Source organism: Phocoena phocoena, chromosome 13, assembly GCF_963924675.1.
Source record: "Phocoena phocoena chromosome 13, mPhoPho1.1, whole genome shotgun sequence".
NCBI lineage: Eukaryota > Metazoa > Chordata > Mammalia > Artiodactyla > Phocoenidae > Phocoena > Phocoena phocoena.
Window position 1 is genome coordinate 72,768,911 of NC_089231.1, and position 20,270 is coordinate 72,789,180.

The 20,270-nt window shown below is 49.5% G+C and overlaps 1 protein-coding gene across 1 annotated transcript in view; it reads left to right on the forward strand.

The window, feature by feature from the left end:
- The window catches only part of ACACB (acetyl-CoA carboxylase beta), a 97,706-nt gene that overhangs the window by 44,966 nt on the left and 32,470 nt on the right, over positions 1-20,270 (forward strand). The window contains exons 19-30 of the mRNA XM_065889277.1: positions 2,165-2,311; positions 3,751-3,939; positions 5,438-5,538; positions 7,098-7,186; positions 7,279-7,403; positions 11,412-11,525; positions 12,191-12,304; positions 12,885-12,974; positions 16,031-16,149; positions 18,861-18,998; positions 19,805-19,904; positions 19,993-20,100. Of these exons, the coding sequence (XP_065745349.1) occupies positions 2,165-2,311; positions 3,751-3,939; positions 5,438-5,538; positions 7,098-7,186; positions 7,279-7,403; positions 11,412-11,525; positions 12,191-12,304; positions 12,885-12,974; positions 16,031-16,149; positions 18,861-18,998; positions 19,805-19,904; positions 19,993-20,100 (1,434 nt within the window). The remainder of the gene's footprint in view (positions 1-2,164; positions 2,312-3,750; positions 3,940-5,437; positions 5,539-7,097; positions 7,187-7,278; positions 7,404-11,411; positions 11,526-12,190; positions 12,305-12,884; positions 12,975-16,030; positions 16,150-18,860; positions 18,999-19,804; positions 19,905-19,992; positions 20,101-20,270) is intronic.

The window sequence follows — 20,270 nt, forward strand, 5'->3', positions numbered from 1 at the left end:
TTTCCAATGATCTCCAAGACCCCCCTTGAGCTGTGCCCTGCTTTCTTCCCTGGCTTCATCTCCTCCCCCACTACCCCTCCCTTAATGTAATGCTCCAGACCCATCCCCCTGGGGCCAGCTCCCTCTGCCTGGAAGAACCTTCTCCCAGACGCTTACAGGGGAAGGGTTCTTCCTGTGAACTTTGACGCAAACATCATCCCCCCAGTGCGTTATGTAGAGCTGTCAGGTCTCCGTGACGTGACATGACTTACCCTCCTAGAGTGAGCCAGGCCTGCGGGGAGCTGGCTTGCCATCTATGCATGTAATTTTGTTTTCTCTACAATAATTAGTGTATATGCCCAGGAGAAAAGAAAAGCTAGAAAAGCATTTTTTTTAAAATCAAATCGACTCTTTTCTTCAGACTATTCTATTAGTTTCATTTGTTTTCTTCTCCTTCTTTTCATTATTCTTTTTAGAGGGTTCCCAAAGCTAGAAATAGACTGAGCTTTGTTAGATCACCAGGAAGGTCTGTGCTTGCTTTGTGATTCCTTTTAGCAAACGTTTCCCGGGCTAGGTTCTTGAGACAGCGCCCAGCCACAGGTCAGGAGGCTCACAAATGCCCGTGAGAAAGACAGGCAGATAAGCCTTTGTAATTCAGCTCAGTAGGTGCAGTCAGAGGGACTGCGCTTGGCCGCTGGCTGTGAGAGCCCAGGTGGAGAAGCCAGCAGCAGACTGTGGAGAGGGGAAACCCTCCGGTTAATCTTCAAGGGTGAGAGGAGCCTGCAGGGTTGGGAGTGGAGTTGAGGGACAGGAAGCTGAGGGTTCTGGGCCAGCAGAATAGCATGCCCCAGCTCCTGGGTCCCAGCGCCTCCCACAGTTGGTGTTGAGTGGATATTTGTAGAATAAATTAACAGACGAATAGATACATTAAGGCAGTGTTGCCCCTTTGGGGAGCTTTTTATTTGGGGATCCTTTAAGGCTACAAGTTTATGATTTACAAAAAGCACGTACACGGGCTTCCCTGATGGTGCAGTGGTTGAGAGTCCGCCTGCCTATGCAGGGGACACGGGTTCGTGCCCCGGTCCGGGAAGATCCCACATGCCGCGGAGCGGCTGGGCCCGTGAGCCATGGCCACTGAGCCTGCGCTTCCGGAGCCTGTGCTCTGCAACGGGAGAGGCCGCAACAGTGAGAGGCCCGCGTACCGCAAAAAAAAAAAAACAAAAAAAAAAACACGTACACTTGCATGACAGTTTCCTAAATTTTCACCTTGCTAGGCATTCATCTTTGGGGTTCGAGTGAGACTGAAATAAATAGAAAAAAACAGGAAGATGATCTTGGTTTGAAAGCAAAGCAAAACAAAAACATCTGTCGACAAAAATAATAAACAGTCTTTAATAGGAATAGAAAAGAGTTTATTTGAACCAAACTGAGGACCATAGCCCGAAAGACAACCTTTCAGACAACTCTGAGGAACTGCTCCCAAGGAGCATTTTTTTCAGCACAGTTTTATGTCTTGTCAGAACAAAGAACATGAAACAAGTCAGGGATACATTCCTTCAAGGTTCCAGGACACACACACACACACACACACACACACACACACCCAAATACAACAGATCAGCACGTACACAGCGAGTCCACATGGCCTTGGCACCTGGGAAGGGAATCTTATCATCAAAGGAGAACCAGCATTGGCGTCCGAGGAAGGGAGGCATTTCATCTTTATTTTTAACGTGGACATTCTTTACTTCTGGTCAGTGCGCCCTTTTCTTTAATAATTAAAGCTCATGTACAGTGTATGTTTGATTGGCTACAAACTGGCTGCTCTAGTTAGCATGAGATTCAAGTTAACTCATGTAGAAGCCAGAATGACTTCCCCAGATCTCAACATGCGAACATTTTTTTTTAATCACATCTAATGCCCTCCAAAATTATTTGGGGTACATAATTGACTCTGACATTTGTAAAGGGGAAGATTTGGAAACCTCACAGGGGTGTGAATGTAGCAATTTTAACTTTCCAATACAATGTTTTCTTCTGTACCCCCCTCCCCCGCAGGCTTCATAACCGCATTATGTGTATTGTGTATATTGTGTGTTGGTAGCTCTGCCTCGGCCCTTGGCTTGTATGTCTCATTCAGAGGCCACAGTGGCCTTGACCTCTGACTCCTGTGGTGTCCCATCAGGCTGAGCCATTCACGGGAGAGCTCCCCTCGCAACCAACGCTGCCCATCCTTGGAGAGAAACTGCACCAGGTTTTTCACAGTGTCCTGGAAAATCTGAGGAACATCATGAAGGGCTACTGTCTGCCGGAGCCTATTTTTAGCATCAAGGTGGGTCACGTGTGCAGGGTAGGTGTGTATCACACACACGTGCATAGGTCCGTATGAGAGCCAGAAGATCCCAGAGATCTTTATTGAGGTGAGAAATGAGAAAATGATTCATCCTCTGTTGTTTCTATCAAGGACCCATTCTCAGGAAATTCCTCAGTTTCATTGTAAACAGCAGCGTATGTTTCTCTCTGATTATAAACTGTTGTAAAGGTGACATTGCTTTTTGGGGTTGGGTTCAGCTCAACACGGAGAATGTTCACATAGTAAGTTAAGAAAGGAGTCGATGTGGGTCACCCTCTTAAAGAGACAGCGAGGAAGGGCTTTGTCCAGAAACACAACTCTGTTCATCATCCCAGGGTCCCGTTGTCTGTAGAGAAACAAGTCCTCAAATTTTCAGACCTCCGTGAAAGACCCATGCTGCTAAACTCAACGTCAGTAACTGTAAAACTGTGCTACATCACATTCCATCCCAGAAAAGCCAATCACAGTGTTGGTGGTCATAGTAATAACTCAGCCCTTGTCCTGTACATGCTATGTGCCATCTACTACTCTAAGTACTTGAACCTTATTAAGTCGTTTCACCGTCCCAACAACCTAGGAGGTAAGAACTGTTATTATTTCCATTTTACAGGTGAGGAAACTGAGGCACAGAGAGGCTACAAAATTTGCCTGGTTTCACCCATGAAGAGGCGAAGAGGGGACTTGAACCCTGGCCCCCTAGCTTCAGAGTCCATGCACTTAGCCCCTAGGTTATGCTGCTTAATTGCTAGAATTACAACATTTTTTAAAGTCTTTGCACTTGCCTGTGTGTGCATGGTTTCATTTTCAAAACTTACAACCACGTTATGGGGTTGGTGCCATTATCCTCCCCATTCAAAGACCATCAACAGTTCTGCTTCCGGGTGAGCCGGAAGCAGTGCAATGCAGCTGTTAAGAGTCTCTGAGTCTGCCTGAGTTTGTATCCTGGCTTTGCTTCCTACTAGCTGGGTGACTTTGGGTAACTTAATTAACCTCTCTGTGTTTCAGTTTCCTCAACTGGAAAATGCAAATAATGATTATTCCTACTTCATAGGGTTGTCTTTGAAGATCAAACGAGAACATGCAAATCCAGGTCCTAGAACAGTGTCTGGCACAAAGCCAGTGTCCCACAAATATTTGCTTTTCCCAGTGCCTGGTGTTCTATCCCCACACCAGGTTGGCTGTTTGGATGCATAGAGAGGGGAGTGGGGCCTTCCTGGGTCAGGAAACTGGGTGTTCATTCCCCCTGTGGTCAGGGGGCCATTCTACTCTGGACTGTTCCACAGACCACTGGGTCTAGATCTTTGGCCACTCAAGTGCACGGGGCCTGGATGGGCTGAGTGTGTCAGCCGCCCCGTGGTGGGCGGCCGTGCCCATGCCCCCAGCACAGCCTTGGGCCGACTCTGTGCTCCCCGCTGCAGCTGAAGGACTGGGTGCAGAAGCTCCTGATGACCCTGCGGCACCCAACGCTGCCACTGCTGGACCTGCAGGAGATCATGACCAGCGTGTCGGGCCGCATCCCCGCCCCCGTGGAGAAGGCTGTCCGCAGGGTGATGGCCCAGTACGCCAGCAACATCACCTCGGTGCTGTGCCAGTTCCCCAGCCAGCAGGTGGGTGCCCCCCACCCCCACCCCAGCCCCGCTGGGAACTTGTCTCCCCATCAGTGCGGACATCCGGTCTCTGATCAAATCGGGCTTCACGAGACCCACTTACAGCCAAGATGCTGGGGACTGAGAGTTTTCTTTCACGCCTTCTCTGCAGGATCGCAGCATTTCCCCCAAAACAACAGTTGTTTAGAGGAACATAAACAGTTATTAGGCCTCACTCTGTATAACTCGGCTTCGGAGCAGGAGTCAGCAGTTGGTGCAAACAGAGTGAGCGTTTTCCAAAAATACGCTGGCTGACACAGTAGAGGACATTGTGAGTTCTTCTTGCCAGTGTGTCGTACTGATTCTCCCCCTCTGCTTTGTGTAAGGTGACAATCTTGGGGCTATACGTATATACAATATTATTTAAGAATGGAAACCATTCCCGGGTAGTATCAGAAATCTCCAATAATTCTACAATGGCCTCGTTTTGTTCTTTTTTGGGGTCGCTTTTATCAGGCGTTTTAAAGGAAATCTGCATTTTGAAGAGCCATCTCTTTTTTATCTTCATGACCTCTGCCTGGTTATAAGGGGCTGCCTCCCACCATCACCCCACCCACATGTCAGCAATTTGGGGCACCCGAGGTCAGTGTAAGTCAGTTTATTCCCAGAGGTCAACCTCTAGGTTGGAGTATCGTTCGGCCATAAAAAGGAATGAAATACTGATTCATGCTACCCCAGGGATGAACCTTGAAAACGTGATGCGCAGTGAAAGAAACCAATCATTAAAGACCACGTGTTGCCATTTACACAAAACATCCAGAACTGGCAAATCCATGGAGAAGAGGAAGTAGATCAGTGGTTGCCAGGGTCTGGGGCCAGGGGGGTTGGCGAGTAGCTGCTAATGGTTATAGGATTTCTTTTGGGGGAGAAGAAAACGCTCTGAAATTGGATAGCGGTGATGGTTGCACAGCTCTGTGAATGTACTACAAAGCGCTGAATTAATTGTACACTTTAAAAGAAGGTGGGCGGAAGATGGCGGTATATGAATTCTATCTCAACTAGAAAATAATGAAAACAAAGCTCTCAGGGACCCGAGTTGAGAAAAATACATGTTGGGACCTTCTGGGAATTCGTTATTGATGCAGGTTTTTCATTACATGTTTTTTTTGTCGCCACAGACAACGTGCCAATCGCATTAAATCTAACTGTAAAAATAGGACCCCCATAGCCAATACCCTCATACTCCCTGGGGTTGGAAATTCCCTTCTCCTCTTTCCCCAGAGCATTTGTATTTGTGGAGAGGGATGTGGTGCGTGTCTTTATGTGATTGTTGTCATTCTGAGCTCTTGAGTCCTCTTGAGTGGGGCGTGCAGAGGGCCAAAGGGCTTTGGGGCTGGAATTTTAAATTTTTGAGTGGGATCCCCATGGGAGCCTGTGGTGGGTCCTTCTGGTGACGTCTGCGTGGCAACCAGATTGTGTGGTTTGAGTGGCCTGTGACCTGTCCTGTTTTCCCATGCAGATAGCCACCATCCTGGACTGCCATGCGGCCACCCTGCAGCGGAAGGCCGATCGGGAGGTCTTCTTCATGAACACCCAGAGCATTGTGCAGCTGGTCCAGAAGTGAGTCCTGGGCCCTCCTTGGGGTGTGGTTATCACACTCAGTTATCCATGTATTGCCCCAGGGTGGTGCTATCTTAAGGGCAGGCTCAAACTGAGAGACAGTGCCTGGGGTCCGATACCCCAGTTACAGCCCCAGCACAGCCCTTCCTAACATCAGAACAAAGCAACACCCTTTACCTCCGTGAATCTCAGTTTGCCAGTCTGTAAAATGGGGATAAAAACACTTCACACACCATAAGTCATTTTGAGCTATGAGCAGATTGATTTTTGTAAAGTGCTGACACATAGTGAGTCCTTGTGGTAGCTTTGATTATGAGACAGTGGGATGAGGTGGCTTTATAGGCTGTAAAGGATTATACAGATTATCCTTGCGGTTTTGGGGGATCCTTGCAAAGGAGGAGTTGGCGAAGAATTTGTATTTTATCTTAAGTAGTTCTTGAGCAGGGAGAACTATTCTGATGATAAAAAGAACTGCCCTTTTGCATGAAAACTCTACCCAGCAAGAAAGCTTTGCCTATAAGGACAGAATCCAAACATTCTCAGACTTCAGCGAATTAATTCAGCGCATGTTAGCCATGTGGCAGAAACTATCAGAGGTACAGAGGATATAGGACTATAGGAAAATGCCGTCCTTTTCAGGGCGCTCCCTGGCTCATGGGGACTCATGCTAACAATATAGGATCGCAGCTGAGGAAGGAGATTTGAGTTTGGATTCCCCACAAAGTGAGAGTCACAGCTGGATCTGCAGGATCACTTTGCCTCCCTTAGACTGCTAACGCTAACCCATCCTTCAGCAATGGAAATGCCTAGGAGAAATGAACAAATGATAAACGAATCAAATTCCATAGCAGGATTTTGTGTGTTAAATATAAATCTCAAAGCTCTGTCTTATGTTGTGTTCGTGTGTGTTTTTAAAATCACATCTGAATAAAAGAGTATTTTAGGTTCTTCCTCTCTTTGTTGCCACTTGGTGACGCTGGGGTGAAGCTGCTTTCAGCTTCCCTAAAACTCAGCATCACATTCTCTTAAAAACTCAATTCCCTGTGTTCTGAAATAGTTTAGAAGCGGAAATGGTTTAAGGAACATCCAGGTTACCATTTGGTTTTAAAAGGGAAGTGAAATTTACACAGGGATCTTTTGGTAAATGTCCTTCAAGTTTTGTTTTGTTTTGTTTTTCAATCTGTCTTTATACATTGAGTGGTTAATTGAAAATTTTTGCTTTTCAACCATGCATGCAAGGCTGACCCCTTTCAGCATCCCAGCTCTGTAAGTGTTTTTCCTTCTCTCTGGGGCGGGGCAGGCATCATCCAAAGGCTCAGGCTTGGCCTCTCGTTGGATGTGTGACCTTGGGCAAGTCACTGCTCTCTCTGGCCTGCAGAGTTATTAGCACAAATGAACTAACTCACACATCCCTCCCAGGCCTAAAGATTAGAGGGAGCAGCCTCCAGTTTCTTTATTAGTGTTTCCTCCTTTTTCAAATCATAAAAGTCCTGGCTGTGGATAACTCCGGCACCCCGGGAAGTAGTTGATCACTAAGCCAGCCTTCCCTTCCTCCCCAGATACCGCAGTGGGACCCGGGGCTACATGAAGGCGGTGGTGTTGGATCTCCTGCGAAGATATTTACTGGTTGAGCACCATTTCCAACAAGGCAAGAGTCGCCACGGCAAGCATTGGTGACAAGCCCAGGGGGGCAGGAGGGACCCTGAGCCTTACCCCACGTGGCCTTTTGTCTCCCTGCAGCCCACTATGACAAGTGTGTGATAAACCTCAGGGAGCAGCTGAAACCAGACATGTCCCAGGTGTTGGACTGCATCTTCTCCCATGCGCAGGTGGCCAAGAAGAACCAGCTGGTGATCATGTTGATCGTAAGCAAGAAAAGTCACCCTTTACCCAGAGTGGGGGTAGCTCAGGGCTCCGCCGACTTTTTCTGGAAAGGGCCAGAGAGTAAATATATTAGATTTAGCCCAGGATACGGTCTCTGTCCTGACCTTTCAATGCTGCTGTGGCACAGTGAAAGCAAATGGGCATGGCTGTGTCCCAATAAAACTTTGCTTATAAAACTAGGCAGTAGGTAGGATTTGTTGACCCCTGGGGAAGATCATGACTAACCCACAAAGCACCTACTGTGTGCCAGGCACTCCTGACATGCTTTACAAATACTAACTTGTTTAATTCCCTAAGCAGCCCTAGGAGGTCGATACCGTTCTCATCCTCCTTTGACAGAGCACAGAGAGGTGAAATCACTTTCCCAAGGGTACCCAGCTTATAAGTGCAGAGCTGCGATTTGAACCCACAGCATGGCTCCAGAGTCATGAGCTATGATTAGTCAAGGGGTATTGGATTCTGAGTCTTCTGGTAGGGCTTTCATTTTGCCTTCTTGGTGAAGCGTGGAATGTCTTTGTTCTTATTTCTCCTCCTACCGGGTAATAATTAGCAATCCTTTATAGCTAAAGATTTTTTTCCTTGACGTGACTTAGAAAATGCAGGATCAGCAGATAGTAGCGGAGACTTGGGCTTGGCTTATAGCAGGAAGGGGTCGGCAGATTTTTTTTCTGTAAGGGGCCAGAGAGTAAATATTTCAGGCTTTGGCCATGCAGCCTATGTTGAAACTACTCAGTCCTGCCATTGTAGCGTGAAAGTGGCCATAGACAATATGTGAATGAATGAGTGTGGCTCTGTGCCAATAAAACTTTATTTACAAAACTGGGCAGTGGGCCAGATTTGGGCCTGGGCTTATAAGGCAGTTAACACCCTAACAAAATGGATTCATAAATATTGATATTTTTGTAAAGAATCATTTAAAAATCTCCTAATGCAGCATGAGATTCTCTTAATCCAGGCTGTACTTGAGAACCACCTGGGGTGGGGGTAGGGGAGCTTTTAAAAAATACAGATGCCCAGGCCCCACCCTTGGTCCATTAACTCAGGGTTTCTGTGGATGGGGCCCAGGCATTAGTACTTTCTGAAAGCTTCTCCAATGGGAAGTTTAAACGGGGACTGTATATTAGATAATAATATTGGTTTAGTGTTCAATTTTTGGAGTGTTTTAACAGTTCTACAGTTAGCTGGGGAGAGATCTTTTTTCTCAAGGGGGTACATTCTGAAGTAGTGGGAAGGATCATGGTGTCTGCAACTGAAAGAGAGAAAGAGAAAAGAGTGAGAGAGTGTGTTTGTGTGTACAGGCATGCACGTATGCTTACTAGAAAAGCAAATGTGAAAGTTTAGCAATTGCTGAATCTGGATAATTTTCGATGTACTGATCTCCTGTAGTTTTGAAGTTCTTCAAAATTAAATTTGGAGGACTTCCCTGGTGGTGCAGGGGTTAAGAATCTGCCTGCCAGTGCAGGGGACACAGGTTCAATCCCTGGTCCAGGAAGATCCCACATGCCACGGAGCAACTAAGCCCATGCACCACAACTACTGAAGCCCGCGAGCCACAACTACTGAGCCCGCATGCCACAACTACTGAAGCCCACGTGGCTAGAGCCCGTGCTCCACAAGAGAAGCCACCGCAGTGAGAAGCCCGCACACCGCAACGAAGAGTAGCCCCCGCTCGCTGCAACTAGAGAAAGTCCGCGCACAGCAACGAAGACCCAATGCAGCCAAAAATAAATAAAATTTAAAAAAATTAAATTTGGGAGGCAGGATCCCCAAGTGATTGCAATATGCAGCCAGGATTGGGAACTTAAGACCAAGGACATATCTAGTCTTGGGGGGAATTTCATTGCTAAAATAATATAACCCTTTTCTCAAAGTACCTTCTTTGGATGGAGTCTTTTTAAGTGTGAGTGTCTGTAAAACAGAGGATGCCTATAATTTATTACAGTCCACTCACCATTTGTTCACAGGCCAGGGCTTGGGTCTGTGGATTATTCTGCTGTTTGCTACTCTTTGTGTACATAATAACTCTCTTTTGGGCGTGAAGTTCTTAAAAATAATGTTCATCAGAGGATGGCCTGGGGAAGAGGACAGCCTGGTGGAATGGCCCCCAGATCAGAGACCTAGGGCACTGCCAGGGACTTCTTGGTGAAGGAGGCTAAAAATGTTGTAGCAGGTGTGGTTTGGGGGTTATATGTGAGATTCATTATTCTTCTGGCTCTCTTGTTTCCATTTGCTAGAAAATGGTGAGTTCTTTGCATTTGACGGTATTTGATGCTTTGGAGATTTTGAGCAAAGACTTGTTAATTGAGTGATTACTTGGAAATGAAATTGTTTTGAGTCTTTACGGGGAACCTCATTTCTGAATGTCAATTCAGTGGTCATAGGACTTTGCTAATGACAAAACGAAGAAAACAAAACATGATGCTGTGAACTAAAATGTACGCCATGGGACCACTTCACAAAAGTTAACAAGAAAGAGAGAGAGTATTTTAGACTTTTGTGTGTAGAGTGTGGTGGCCAGATTTAAAAATTTTTCGTACAAAACTTGTCTTGAGTCTTTTCTCTCTTATTTATTTTTTATTCCTATCTTTGGCCATGCCACACGGCTTGCAAGATCTCTCCCAACCAGGGATTGAACCCAAGCCACGGCAGTGAAAGCCCAGAATCCTAACCACTAGGCCACAGGGAACTCCTGAGTCTTTCCTCTCTTAGGAAACCACTAGCCTGGTTGTTGGACAGCGCCTACGTTCTGTGCTATCCTTGGAACCACAGGCTGGTGGAATGATGGAGACTAATGCCACTGCCACTTGATAAAGCAAATCAGAATTTGGGAGGGAGAGAAAGCTTAGAATAATTTCCCACGAGATTTCTTCAGCAGTGACATGCTGTGTGTTTATGTACAAGTGTGAAATATTAATATGTTAAGAACAATTTTTTTCTGATTGTAAAAACAGTGTAGTCTCATTCTAATTAGGAAAATACAGAAGCAGATGGGGAAAAGAATGACCCCTGGCACCACCACCTGGTGACCACTTGGAGAACGGCCTGGTGCAAGGAAGGGGGGGTGTGATGCCCAGGCATTCAGATACCCAGCATTCATTGTTCTGTCTTTGTGGGTATTGAGGGAGTATAAGCTCTGAGCCGTTACCAAGCCCTTCTTGCATTTAGGGCATAAGAGGAGTTGCAAAGACCAGTCACATGCGGCCCTGGTCTCCAGCAGAAAGGTCCCTTGTTCAGAAGCAGAGAGGAGGGATGCACATAGGAACCCTCATCCCCCCCTCTTCTGCAAGTTCCACCTCTAGATCTTCTCTCTTGCAGGAAGCCTCCCTTGACCTCTCCAGGCCCTAGATGCTCCCCTCACACTGGGGCTCCTGGAGGGTAGCTTACACACCCTCACCAAAGCCTCCCATGTGGCCCTTACTCTTTGTTCATACCTGCCTCTATTTCCCCTCATCCCTCTTCTCTGAAACTGAGCTCCATAAGTCAGGCAACAACGTTTAGAGGAAAGAGGGAGAGGCCATAGCGACAGGAGAGCCCTGGGTTCAAATCTGGCTCTGCCTCGCACATGCTTGGTAGCCTTGGGGCAAGGCACGTTGCCTCTCCGAGCCTCAGTTTCCTCATCTGTAAAATGGGAATCACATAGTAACCTGTCAGTGGGTTGGGGGCATTTGAGGAAATGAGTGGAAAGGGTCTAGCTGCTTGCCCGGCCATAGTAAGTACCTGATAAGTGCTGGCCATTAACAGTGATGCGGGCAGAGACTTTGTTGTCTTTTTCTTCATGCCAGGAATTTAGGGCACGTTTTGGGGTGGATGAATGGGAGAGTGAATGAATAGGGGGGTACTTGGTGGAGAGTGGCTAAGGGTATGTGTATCACACCGGGCAGGTTTGCGGGGGCAGCCGCACCCCCACCCCCCTGGCCAAGGGTGAATGCTGGCCTGTTTCCTTCTGGTAGAACAGAGAGCCATTTGGATTTTGTTTCTCTCCCCCAAAGGATGAGCTCTGTGGCCCAGACCCTTCCCTGTCGGATGAGCTGATCTCCATCCTCAGCGAGCTCACTCAGCTGAGCAAAAGCAAACACTGCAAAGTGGCCCTCAGAGCCAGGCAGGTAGGGCCTCCTCCGGCCGCGGCCCCCACCGTGCATGATGTCACAGGGGGCCGTCCTTCCCCACCCGCGGCCCCCACCGTGCATGTCCCCTCTGGCAAGCACTGCAAAGTGGCCCTCAGAGCCAGGCAGGTAGGGCCTCCTCCGGCCGTGGTCCCCACCGTGCATGTTGTCACAGGGCGCCGTCCTTCCCCACCCGCGGCCCCCACCGTGCATGATGCCACAGGGGGCCGTCCTTCCCCACCCGCGGCCCCCACCATGCATGTCCCCTCTGGCAAGCACTGCAAAGTGGCCCTCAGAGCCAGGCAGGTAGGGCCTCCTCCGGCCGTGGTCCCCACCGTGCATGCTGTCACAGGGCGCCGTCCTTCCCCACCCGCGGCCCCCACCGTGCATGATGCCACAGGGCGCCGTCCTTCCCCACCCGCGGCCCCCACCGTGTATGATGCCACAGGGCGCCGTCCTTCCCCACCCGCGGCCCCCACCGTGCATGATGCCACAGGGCGCCGTCCTTCCCCACCCGCGGCCCCCACCGTGCATGCTGTCACAGGGCGCCGTCCTTCCCCACCCGCGGCCCCCACCGTGCATGGCCCCTCTGCTGCAGGGCCCGCCCCTTGGCTCCTCCCCATGAGGATGGCTCACCCCAGCCCCTCTGTCCCCTCCCCCTGCAGGTCCTGATTGCCTCCCACCTCCCCTCCTATGAGCTGAGGTACAACCAGGTGGAGTCCATTTTCCTGTCTGCCATCAACATGTACGGCCACCAGTTCTGCCCGGAAAACCTCAAGGTGAGGCCACCTCCATCCATCCACTTGGCAGAGAGCATACGCCGTGGCCCACGTGGGGCCCGGGGGTGGGGAAGCGGGCTACCCCTTCCCTCGATGGGCTGGCACTCTGGTGCGGGGCACAGTTGCCAGCTCCAGTGGTTTAGTCCAGTGTGGCCAGGGCTGCCCTGGGGAGGCTCTGGGAGAGGTTGAGTCCTGCAGGATGGACAGGGCCTCAGGCGGCAAGGCTCTCCCAGGAGGTGTGATGTTAAAAGGTCATGTGTGATGGAGCTTATTTGAAGCTGGGAGCACTCACGTGGTTGGGTCATGGCTTCATCTTCCCAGGGCTCCCCCACCCGCTAAATCTGCCTCATTCACAGGCTTCCAGGCACCCCCTCCCCATCTGGAGCTGGGAGCCCTGGGAGCAGTCACCCCAGAACTGCCTCCATGTTCAGATCTCGTGGGCCTGGGAAATGGGCAACGTTTCGTGATAACAATACGACCAGCCTCCTTAACTGCCCCCATCCCTCCTGCTTATCTGACTGCTGGTTAGAACTTGTTACCATTCCCTTTTCCTTCTTTTTCCCCCTTCCATTTCCTGTAGAAATTAATACTCTCAGAAACGACCATATTTGACGTCCTGCCCACTTTCTTCTATCATGCTAACAAAGTCGTCTGCATGGCATCCTTGGAGGTAAGTAGGAGAGAGGCCCCCGTAACAGCATCAGTACTGACCATGCCGGTCCTAACATCCACTGCCCGCCTGCCACATGCCTGACACTGGGCCACGTGCCTGGCAAACGTGATCTTATCATTCTCTGTACAAGGTAGGTCCTGTTACTTACACCTGTCTCACGGAGAAGAGAACGGAGGCTCAGAGAGGTGAAGCAACTTGCTCAAGGTCACACAGCTAGGAAGTAGCAAAACCAGGATTCACATTAGGTCTGTCTTAGTCCAGAGTCCTTGCTGGTAAGCCCTGCTATCTTGTGTGCCATTCTAGCCTCCTCCGGACCAGGCATAGTTAAATATGAACCCCCAAGGGCCAAGTCTGAGGCACTTCATCCAAACTTTCCAACTCACCTGCCTTAGATACCTTTGAAAGACTTTTCCACTTGGAACTATGAGAGCCGGAAGGAGCCTAGGTGACGGTTTAAGGTGACCTCCCTGTGTGTCAGGCAGAGATGAACACGAGCAGTGGCAAAACCTGGATTAGAGCCAGGTTGTCTGCTTCCGCTCTGGTCTTCCTGAATTCGGGGGCTGAGAGGTGTTCGGTTAATTCCAGGACATCACGATGTTTCATCTGCTCTTTCAGAATCCTTTCAAGGAGTTATGAGATGATGGGTGTTTTCAACTTGACTGTCTTCCCCTGGTGATTTCTCCTCATTTCTTCACCTTGACTGTCTTCCCCTGGTGATTTCTCCTCATTTCTTTACCCTCTGAACTTGGAATCTCAGTCCCCTGTGGTGCCCACTCTTCTGCCATCTTTTAGACCCCATGGGTCACCCATCCTGATGCCAGAAGGTTGACTGGGTCTCCATGGAGACCATTTTGGGCTTGTAAGCATGTTACAGCCACTGTCTCTGGGCCTGCAATTTTACCCCTCCCCGGTTTCAACTCCAAGAACCACTCCAGGCCCCACTCTTTGTTCGCAGCAGTGAGACCTAATACAACTCTTAAGTAGCTACCAAGTGTTTTCCCCCTGTCTTCAGTTTTCACCGGTAATTATTGAGACCTACTGTATTCCAGCTGCTGGGGATACATTAGCGAATAACCATAGTCTCTGCCTTAGTGGAGCTTCTCTGGCTGGGGAGAAACACACTCAGTATTTCTTTAATTATACATGTGATAGGGCCACAGAGGGAAGATGCAGGCCGTGATGAGAACTGCACAGCAGTACTTAACCTTACCAGGAGGTTCGACTCAGACTTTGATGAGAAAGTGACGTGAAAGCGTCTGAAGAGCAAGTAGGAATTTGTGGGAGGGAGAAGCAGAGAGATTCCAGTCAGCGGCGTGTGCGAAGGTCCAAGCTGTGTGACCTCTGGCAAGTTGCTTTCCTTCTCTGGACTCTTAGATTCTTGCACTTTCGATAGGAATAGTAATGCTGACCTCACAGGATGAGTAAGCATCAGATGGGAGTATTGATCACCATTGTCACCCATCATCCAAACACCTGTCCTATTTAGGGGGTCCTAAGTCTGGGGGTCCTAAGTCAGATAGAAAGCAGCAGCCCACCTTCCCCACTTAATAAAGCGCTGAATCCCATTTATTTCTGTTAGTGATTTTTCTAGGATGCTTTCTTAACACGTTCCATCACTTGGTTGGGCAGTTTTATTGAATAGGATCCAACCTTTTCTTCACGACTCAAGATGAGCATTATAAACATAAGGTTTTCACTTGGCCTCTTGAGTTGTGTAGAGTTTTGTCCCCGCTTAAAATGTGTCTGGTCCTCCCAGACCACGCCCAGGGTCACCGATTCTCTAGGAAGACTCCAGGACTCAGCATATAGATGTGCTCACAGTTGTGATTTATTACAGCAAAAGGATACAAAGCACAGTCAGCAGACAGAAAGGGCTCTTGGGGTGAAGGCCAGAGGACACCACGCACAAGCTTCCAGTGGTCCTCCAGGCACTTTTAATTCCTTGACAAACCAATTATGGCAACACATGTAAGAGCTGTCTACCACAGAAGCTCATTAGAGACTTAGCACCCACAGTTGTATTGGGGGCTGGTCACATAGGCACTGTCTGCCTGCTACATACCAAAATTCTAAACTCACAGGAAGAAAACACATGTTCAACATAAATCATACTGTTTGCATAGTTTAGGCAACGTCAACCATTCTTATCTGGGAATGGTGGGAATCCTCCCTAAATCTGAGTTCTTAGTTGCTAGCAGAAGGCCAGCCTTGCAAGCAGGCCTTTCAAAGGATAGCAATTAGGCCTGCTGTGTTAACTTTCACTGCACAGTCCCTGGCTTCCCTATTCAGTTAAAAAAATTCCCAGTGCTTAGACTCTAGAACCATGTGGTCCAATGTGGCAGCCACTGGCCACGCATGGCTTTTTGAACACGTGCAGTGTGGCCAGTCTGATTGAGCTGTGCTTGAAGTGTAAGATACACGCTGGATTCCAAAGACTCAGTATGGAGAAAGAATTTAAAATATCTTAATTTTTAAAAATTGATTACATGTTGAAATGGTAATGTTTTAGGTATTGGGGATGACATGAAATATATTATTAAAATTATATTTAACCTCTAGCCTTTTTTTAAGTATCAACTGGAAAAATCTGAAATTGATTTACAATTGCCTACGTGGCCTGTGTTATATTTCTGTTGGACAGTGTTACTCTAGAGCAGGGGTCAGCAAACTATAGTCCGTGGGCCACATCTGGCCCACTGCGTGGTTTTGTAAATAAAGTTTTATTGGAACACAGCCACGCCCACTCATTTACGTATTGTCAGTGGCACGAATGTATGCCTCCTGTAGTGGAAGCGTGGAGTCTTAACCACTGGACTGCCAGGGAAGTCCCTACAACAGCAGAATTGAGTAGTTGTGATAAAGATATATTCCACAAAAGCCTGAAATATTTAGTATCTGGTCCTTTGCAGAGAAAGTAGCATCCTGAAGAGTGAGCAAATTTGCTGTTAGCTACCACTTTAGGGATCATATTTCAAGATCGTTTCTGGGACCCTTCAGCCTGAGTTTTCTCAGGTGTTGAGGGCACTCCGTCAGCTGTGCTTCTGTTTCATTAGGTTTATGTGCGGAGGGGCTACATCGCCTACGAGTTAACCAGCCTGCAGCACCAGCAGCTCCGGGACGGCACCTGCGTGGTGGAATTCCAGTTCATGCTGCCCTCCTCCCACCCAAACCGGTACAGAGTGGTACCCACCTGGGGGGCCAGCTTGTGCTGCTTTTCTCCCTGACCACTGTAGCCCTGTTTCTGGAGGGACCCAGCAGGGATGTCTGGGAACTGCCGGGAAGACGTCAGGTGCACCACTTCCCCACCCTGGCATCTCCCCCCATCTTTGTTCTCTCGTCTGTAAGATGGAGATAGCCCAGTGCTTATCTCCGGTAGCCACTGCCCACCTGTGGGATATTGAAATTAAAATGCATTACAATTAAATTAAAAATTCAGTTCCTCCGTTGTACCAGCTGCATTCAAAGTGTGCACTAGCCACAAGCTCACATGTGGCTTGTGGCTGCCATGTTGGACGTTGTGGTTCTAGAACATTCCGTCACTGCAGAAAGTTCTATTGGACAGAGTTGTCCAAGACCATGATGAAAAGTAAGTGAAATAAGGCAAAGACAGCATTCAGGGCTGTGCCTGGCATGCAGAAAGTTGATGAATATTAAGGGTCTCTTTGAAGATCACGACTGATACTGTTATTACTGTCTGATGGCATGACGTGGGTCGGGCTCTATGCTGAGTGCTTCCACACTCTATTTCATTCAGACTTATTCCCCACCCCCAAAAAAGAATTGTGACATTTCCCCAATTGAGAGAAAAGGGGACTGACTCTCTGGGGGCCTGGAATCATTTTGGGGGTCTGTGGGAGGGGTGGTGTAAGAACTTTTGAACTTGTCCGCCCCTGAGGAGGAATTCTTTCCCTTTGGATTTCATTGTCATAGCAGTTCAACCCCGTTAGGAAAGGGGGGCCGCCCTCTGAAGGCTGGGGGTCACTCACACCTTGTTTCTTGCAAGAACCTACACGGCTGTCCAGGTTATTGGTTGTGACTCTCAGTATAGACACAGGGTGTTATTATCAGCCAGGGAGACGTTGAGGACCCTAGAGGGCTTCCCTGACTGTCTCAGGCCCTTGCCATTGCTGTCGGCTGGGAGGGCCAGGAGCTTACTTGGAGCCTGCGGCCTTGGCTGCCTCCACAGCCCTGCTCTTGCAGGCCTCTGGGAAGGTCATGAAGGGTGAGGTCTCACCACCCAGCAGGGCCTGGCTGGACCCTCCACACCTGTGTCTGTAGAGCCAGGCACGTTGTGAACTGGGTTGTGAGACCAGAGGAGAGGTCAGGCGAGAGGCCAGCAGGACTTAGGTCCAGGCCCAGGGGGCGCTGAGCATGGCCAAAGCGGGGGAACTCAAGAACACGGCCATGCCTGAGGGGCTGTTGTCCTAGTTCCAGAAAAGTAGCTGGTGAGGCCAAACCTTTCCATGTTTTTGCCAAGAGAAGCAGGAAAGCTAGACTTTAAAAAGAAAATCAAATCCTCAGCTTTTCAGTGTGGACAGGTAGTCAGTGTATAAGGAATATATTTAAAATGCTGCGTGCACCAGCGTCTGTCTGGAGCCACAGGGTCCATCTGTGGGCCGAATTCAGCCCATGCCGCCACACCAGTGTGTTACCCCTGCATTCAGCTGTCTGGGAGCAGGGGACCTGGCGGATGGTTTCGGGGTATCCAACAGGAAGGCACACACAGGCCCTGCCCCACCTGGATTGGGGGTCCCCAAGAGCATCCGTGGTTTCTAGAATTCACTAGGAAAATGTCCAGGATTCAGTGTATTTATGCTCGTGACTGTGATTTATTGTAATGAAAGACACAAAGCCCAATTAGCAAAGGGAAAAGGGCCATGGGGTCAAGTTCAGAGGAAGCCAGCGCAAGGTCCCAAGAGTCCTGTCCCAGTGGAATCACCCAGGACATGCCTCATTCTCCCAGCAGGGAGTTGTGACGGTGTGCGCGCAGTGTCGTCCAGCAGCTGGTTACAGGCTCAGCGCGCAGGGTTTTCACAGGGAGCTGGTCACGTGGGCACCCTCTGCTGAGCATGTACTAAAATCCTAGAGTCCAGAAGGAAAGCTCAGCATAAAACCACACGACAGACAACGTGGGCACAGTGAGCCTCCCTCATCACTTAGGGAATGGGGGCAACCCCAAGTTCCTGGACGCCAGCCAAGGGCCAGCCTTGCAAGTAGGTCCCTTTTCCAGGAGAGCAACTCAGGCCTGCTCTGTTGACTCTTTTCTGCCCCCATCTGATGAGCAACCCCTCCTTTGCTTGATTCCAGGGCCCTATCCTAACTCCCCGGGGGACCCATTTGGATTTGCCCCTGGTGTGCAGCCAGCTCTGGGGGCAATGGCCACCTAAACTCCAGCGGGCTGCTGGCCTGGGGGTCAGTTTTGGTTTCTGGCCCTGTCCGTAGGGCGGGTTTGACGGAGGGGAGGGGTTAGGGGAGCAGAAGCCTGGAACGTCTTTCAGAACCAAGGCTGGCCCTTCACCAGCCTCCGGGGGCTGGGGCTCGCCAGGAGAAATTGGCGCCGAGTGCATTCTTACTCTGGCTGAGTTCACTACTATGGATCTATCAGGCGACCGTGTTGGAATTGGACTTGCGTACACGCACATACCGTTCTTTCATTTATTCATTCACGTGTGGAGCTCTTGCTCTCTACCAGGTCCTGAGGAATCAGATGAGACTCCCCAGCCCCTGTCGCTCTACCCCGTCCCTTCCACCCCGATTCTAAGCCCCCCTCTTTCAGAAGGCTCTAATGTGGCGCTGGCTCACCGAAGCTTCCAGGGCAGGAACAGCTCTTGGGGCTAGATCCACGGGTGACTGCCTCACCCCCTACTTGCCACTCCTCTGCAGGCTGGCCGTACCCATCAGCATCACCAACCCTGAACTTCTGAGGCACAGCAAGGAGCTCTTCATGGACAGTGGCTTCTCCCCCAAGTCCCAGCGGATGGGGGCCATGGTTGCCTTCCAGAGATTCGAGGATTTCACCAGGTACCCAGTGTGGCTCAGTCTCCCCAGAACACCCCATGCACAGGGGTTGAGTGAGCTTCCCCTGACCCCCACCCATTCATTGCACACACAGGTGGGGGTGGCCCAGACACATGGCACAGCGAGTTAATAATAACAGAATAATAATATCATCAAAAGTGTGGGCTTTTGTGTCAGCGCCTCCTGCTCTTGAATTCTGGCTCTGCACTGCTTCCTGACTATAAGACTCTGAACAAATGATTTCTCTCTGTACCTTCGTTTTCTCATCTGTATAATGGGCCTAAGAGAAGGACTTACTTCGTAGGGTCACAAGGAAAATTAAATGAGATAATACATATAAAATATTGTATTTAAACTATAGTTAATATGTAAATAACGTGCTCAAAAATGTCAGCATCGTTGCCCTTTTTTCAACTTGGTCCTGTATATTATGCATCATGCTTGGATTATCTATGTTTGCAGCAACCTTGGGCGGTGTAGTGGTTACTTTTGTTATCCTCAGTTGACTCAGAGGAGTGAGATGAGGTTGCACGGGTCTCCCAGCCAGTAAAAGGGGGACCCCAGCCATGCCCCCAAAGTGTTGGGAATCATTTCTTTTATTCAGCATCTCAAATCACATAGGTTCATCCTTCCCTTTTGGGAAAGACCCCATCGATGGTGCCTTGGACCTAGTCAGGAACCACAGGAATTCTACACAGACTTGGATGTGCTTGCAGAGTGGTGGTTGGGAAAGAGTGAGGGTCGGGCCTGACCTATCGCCTTGTGGAACAGCGGCCCCTCAGCCCTCCCTCTCTGCCCCGTGCCCCCAGGAACTTTGATGAGGTCATTTCCTGCTTTGCCAACGTGCCTAAGGACGTTCCTCTCTTCAGCAAGGCCCGTACTTCCCTGTACTCCGAGGATGACAGCAAGGTGAGTGTCTGAGCAGGGAGCAAGCCGAGGAGGGGGCAGGCTGGGGCCCTGGGCCCTTCTACTGCCTACCCTTGGTTTTCTCTCCCAGAGCCTCCGAGAAGAGCCGATCCACATCCTGAACGTGGCCATCCAGTACGCAGACTACCTGGAGGACGAGCAGCTGGTGCCTACTTTCCGGACATTCGTTCAGTCCAAGGTATGCTGGGCAGCCTCTGGTTCTGGGTCCCTGGAGAAGGAGGAAGGGCTCTCCTTCTCCATGTGCCCAAGTCACTTACATAAACAACCATGTATGCATATAACTGTGGGTTGGTTTTATAAACATGTGGTGTCCATTGCCGGCATGGATTCTTACCCAGCAGTAGGGAC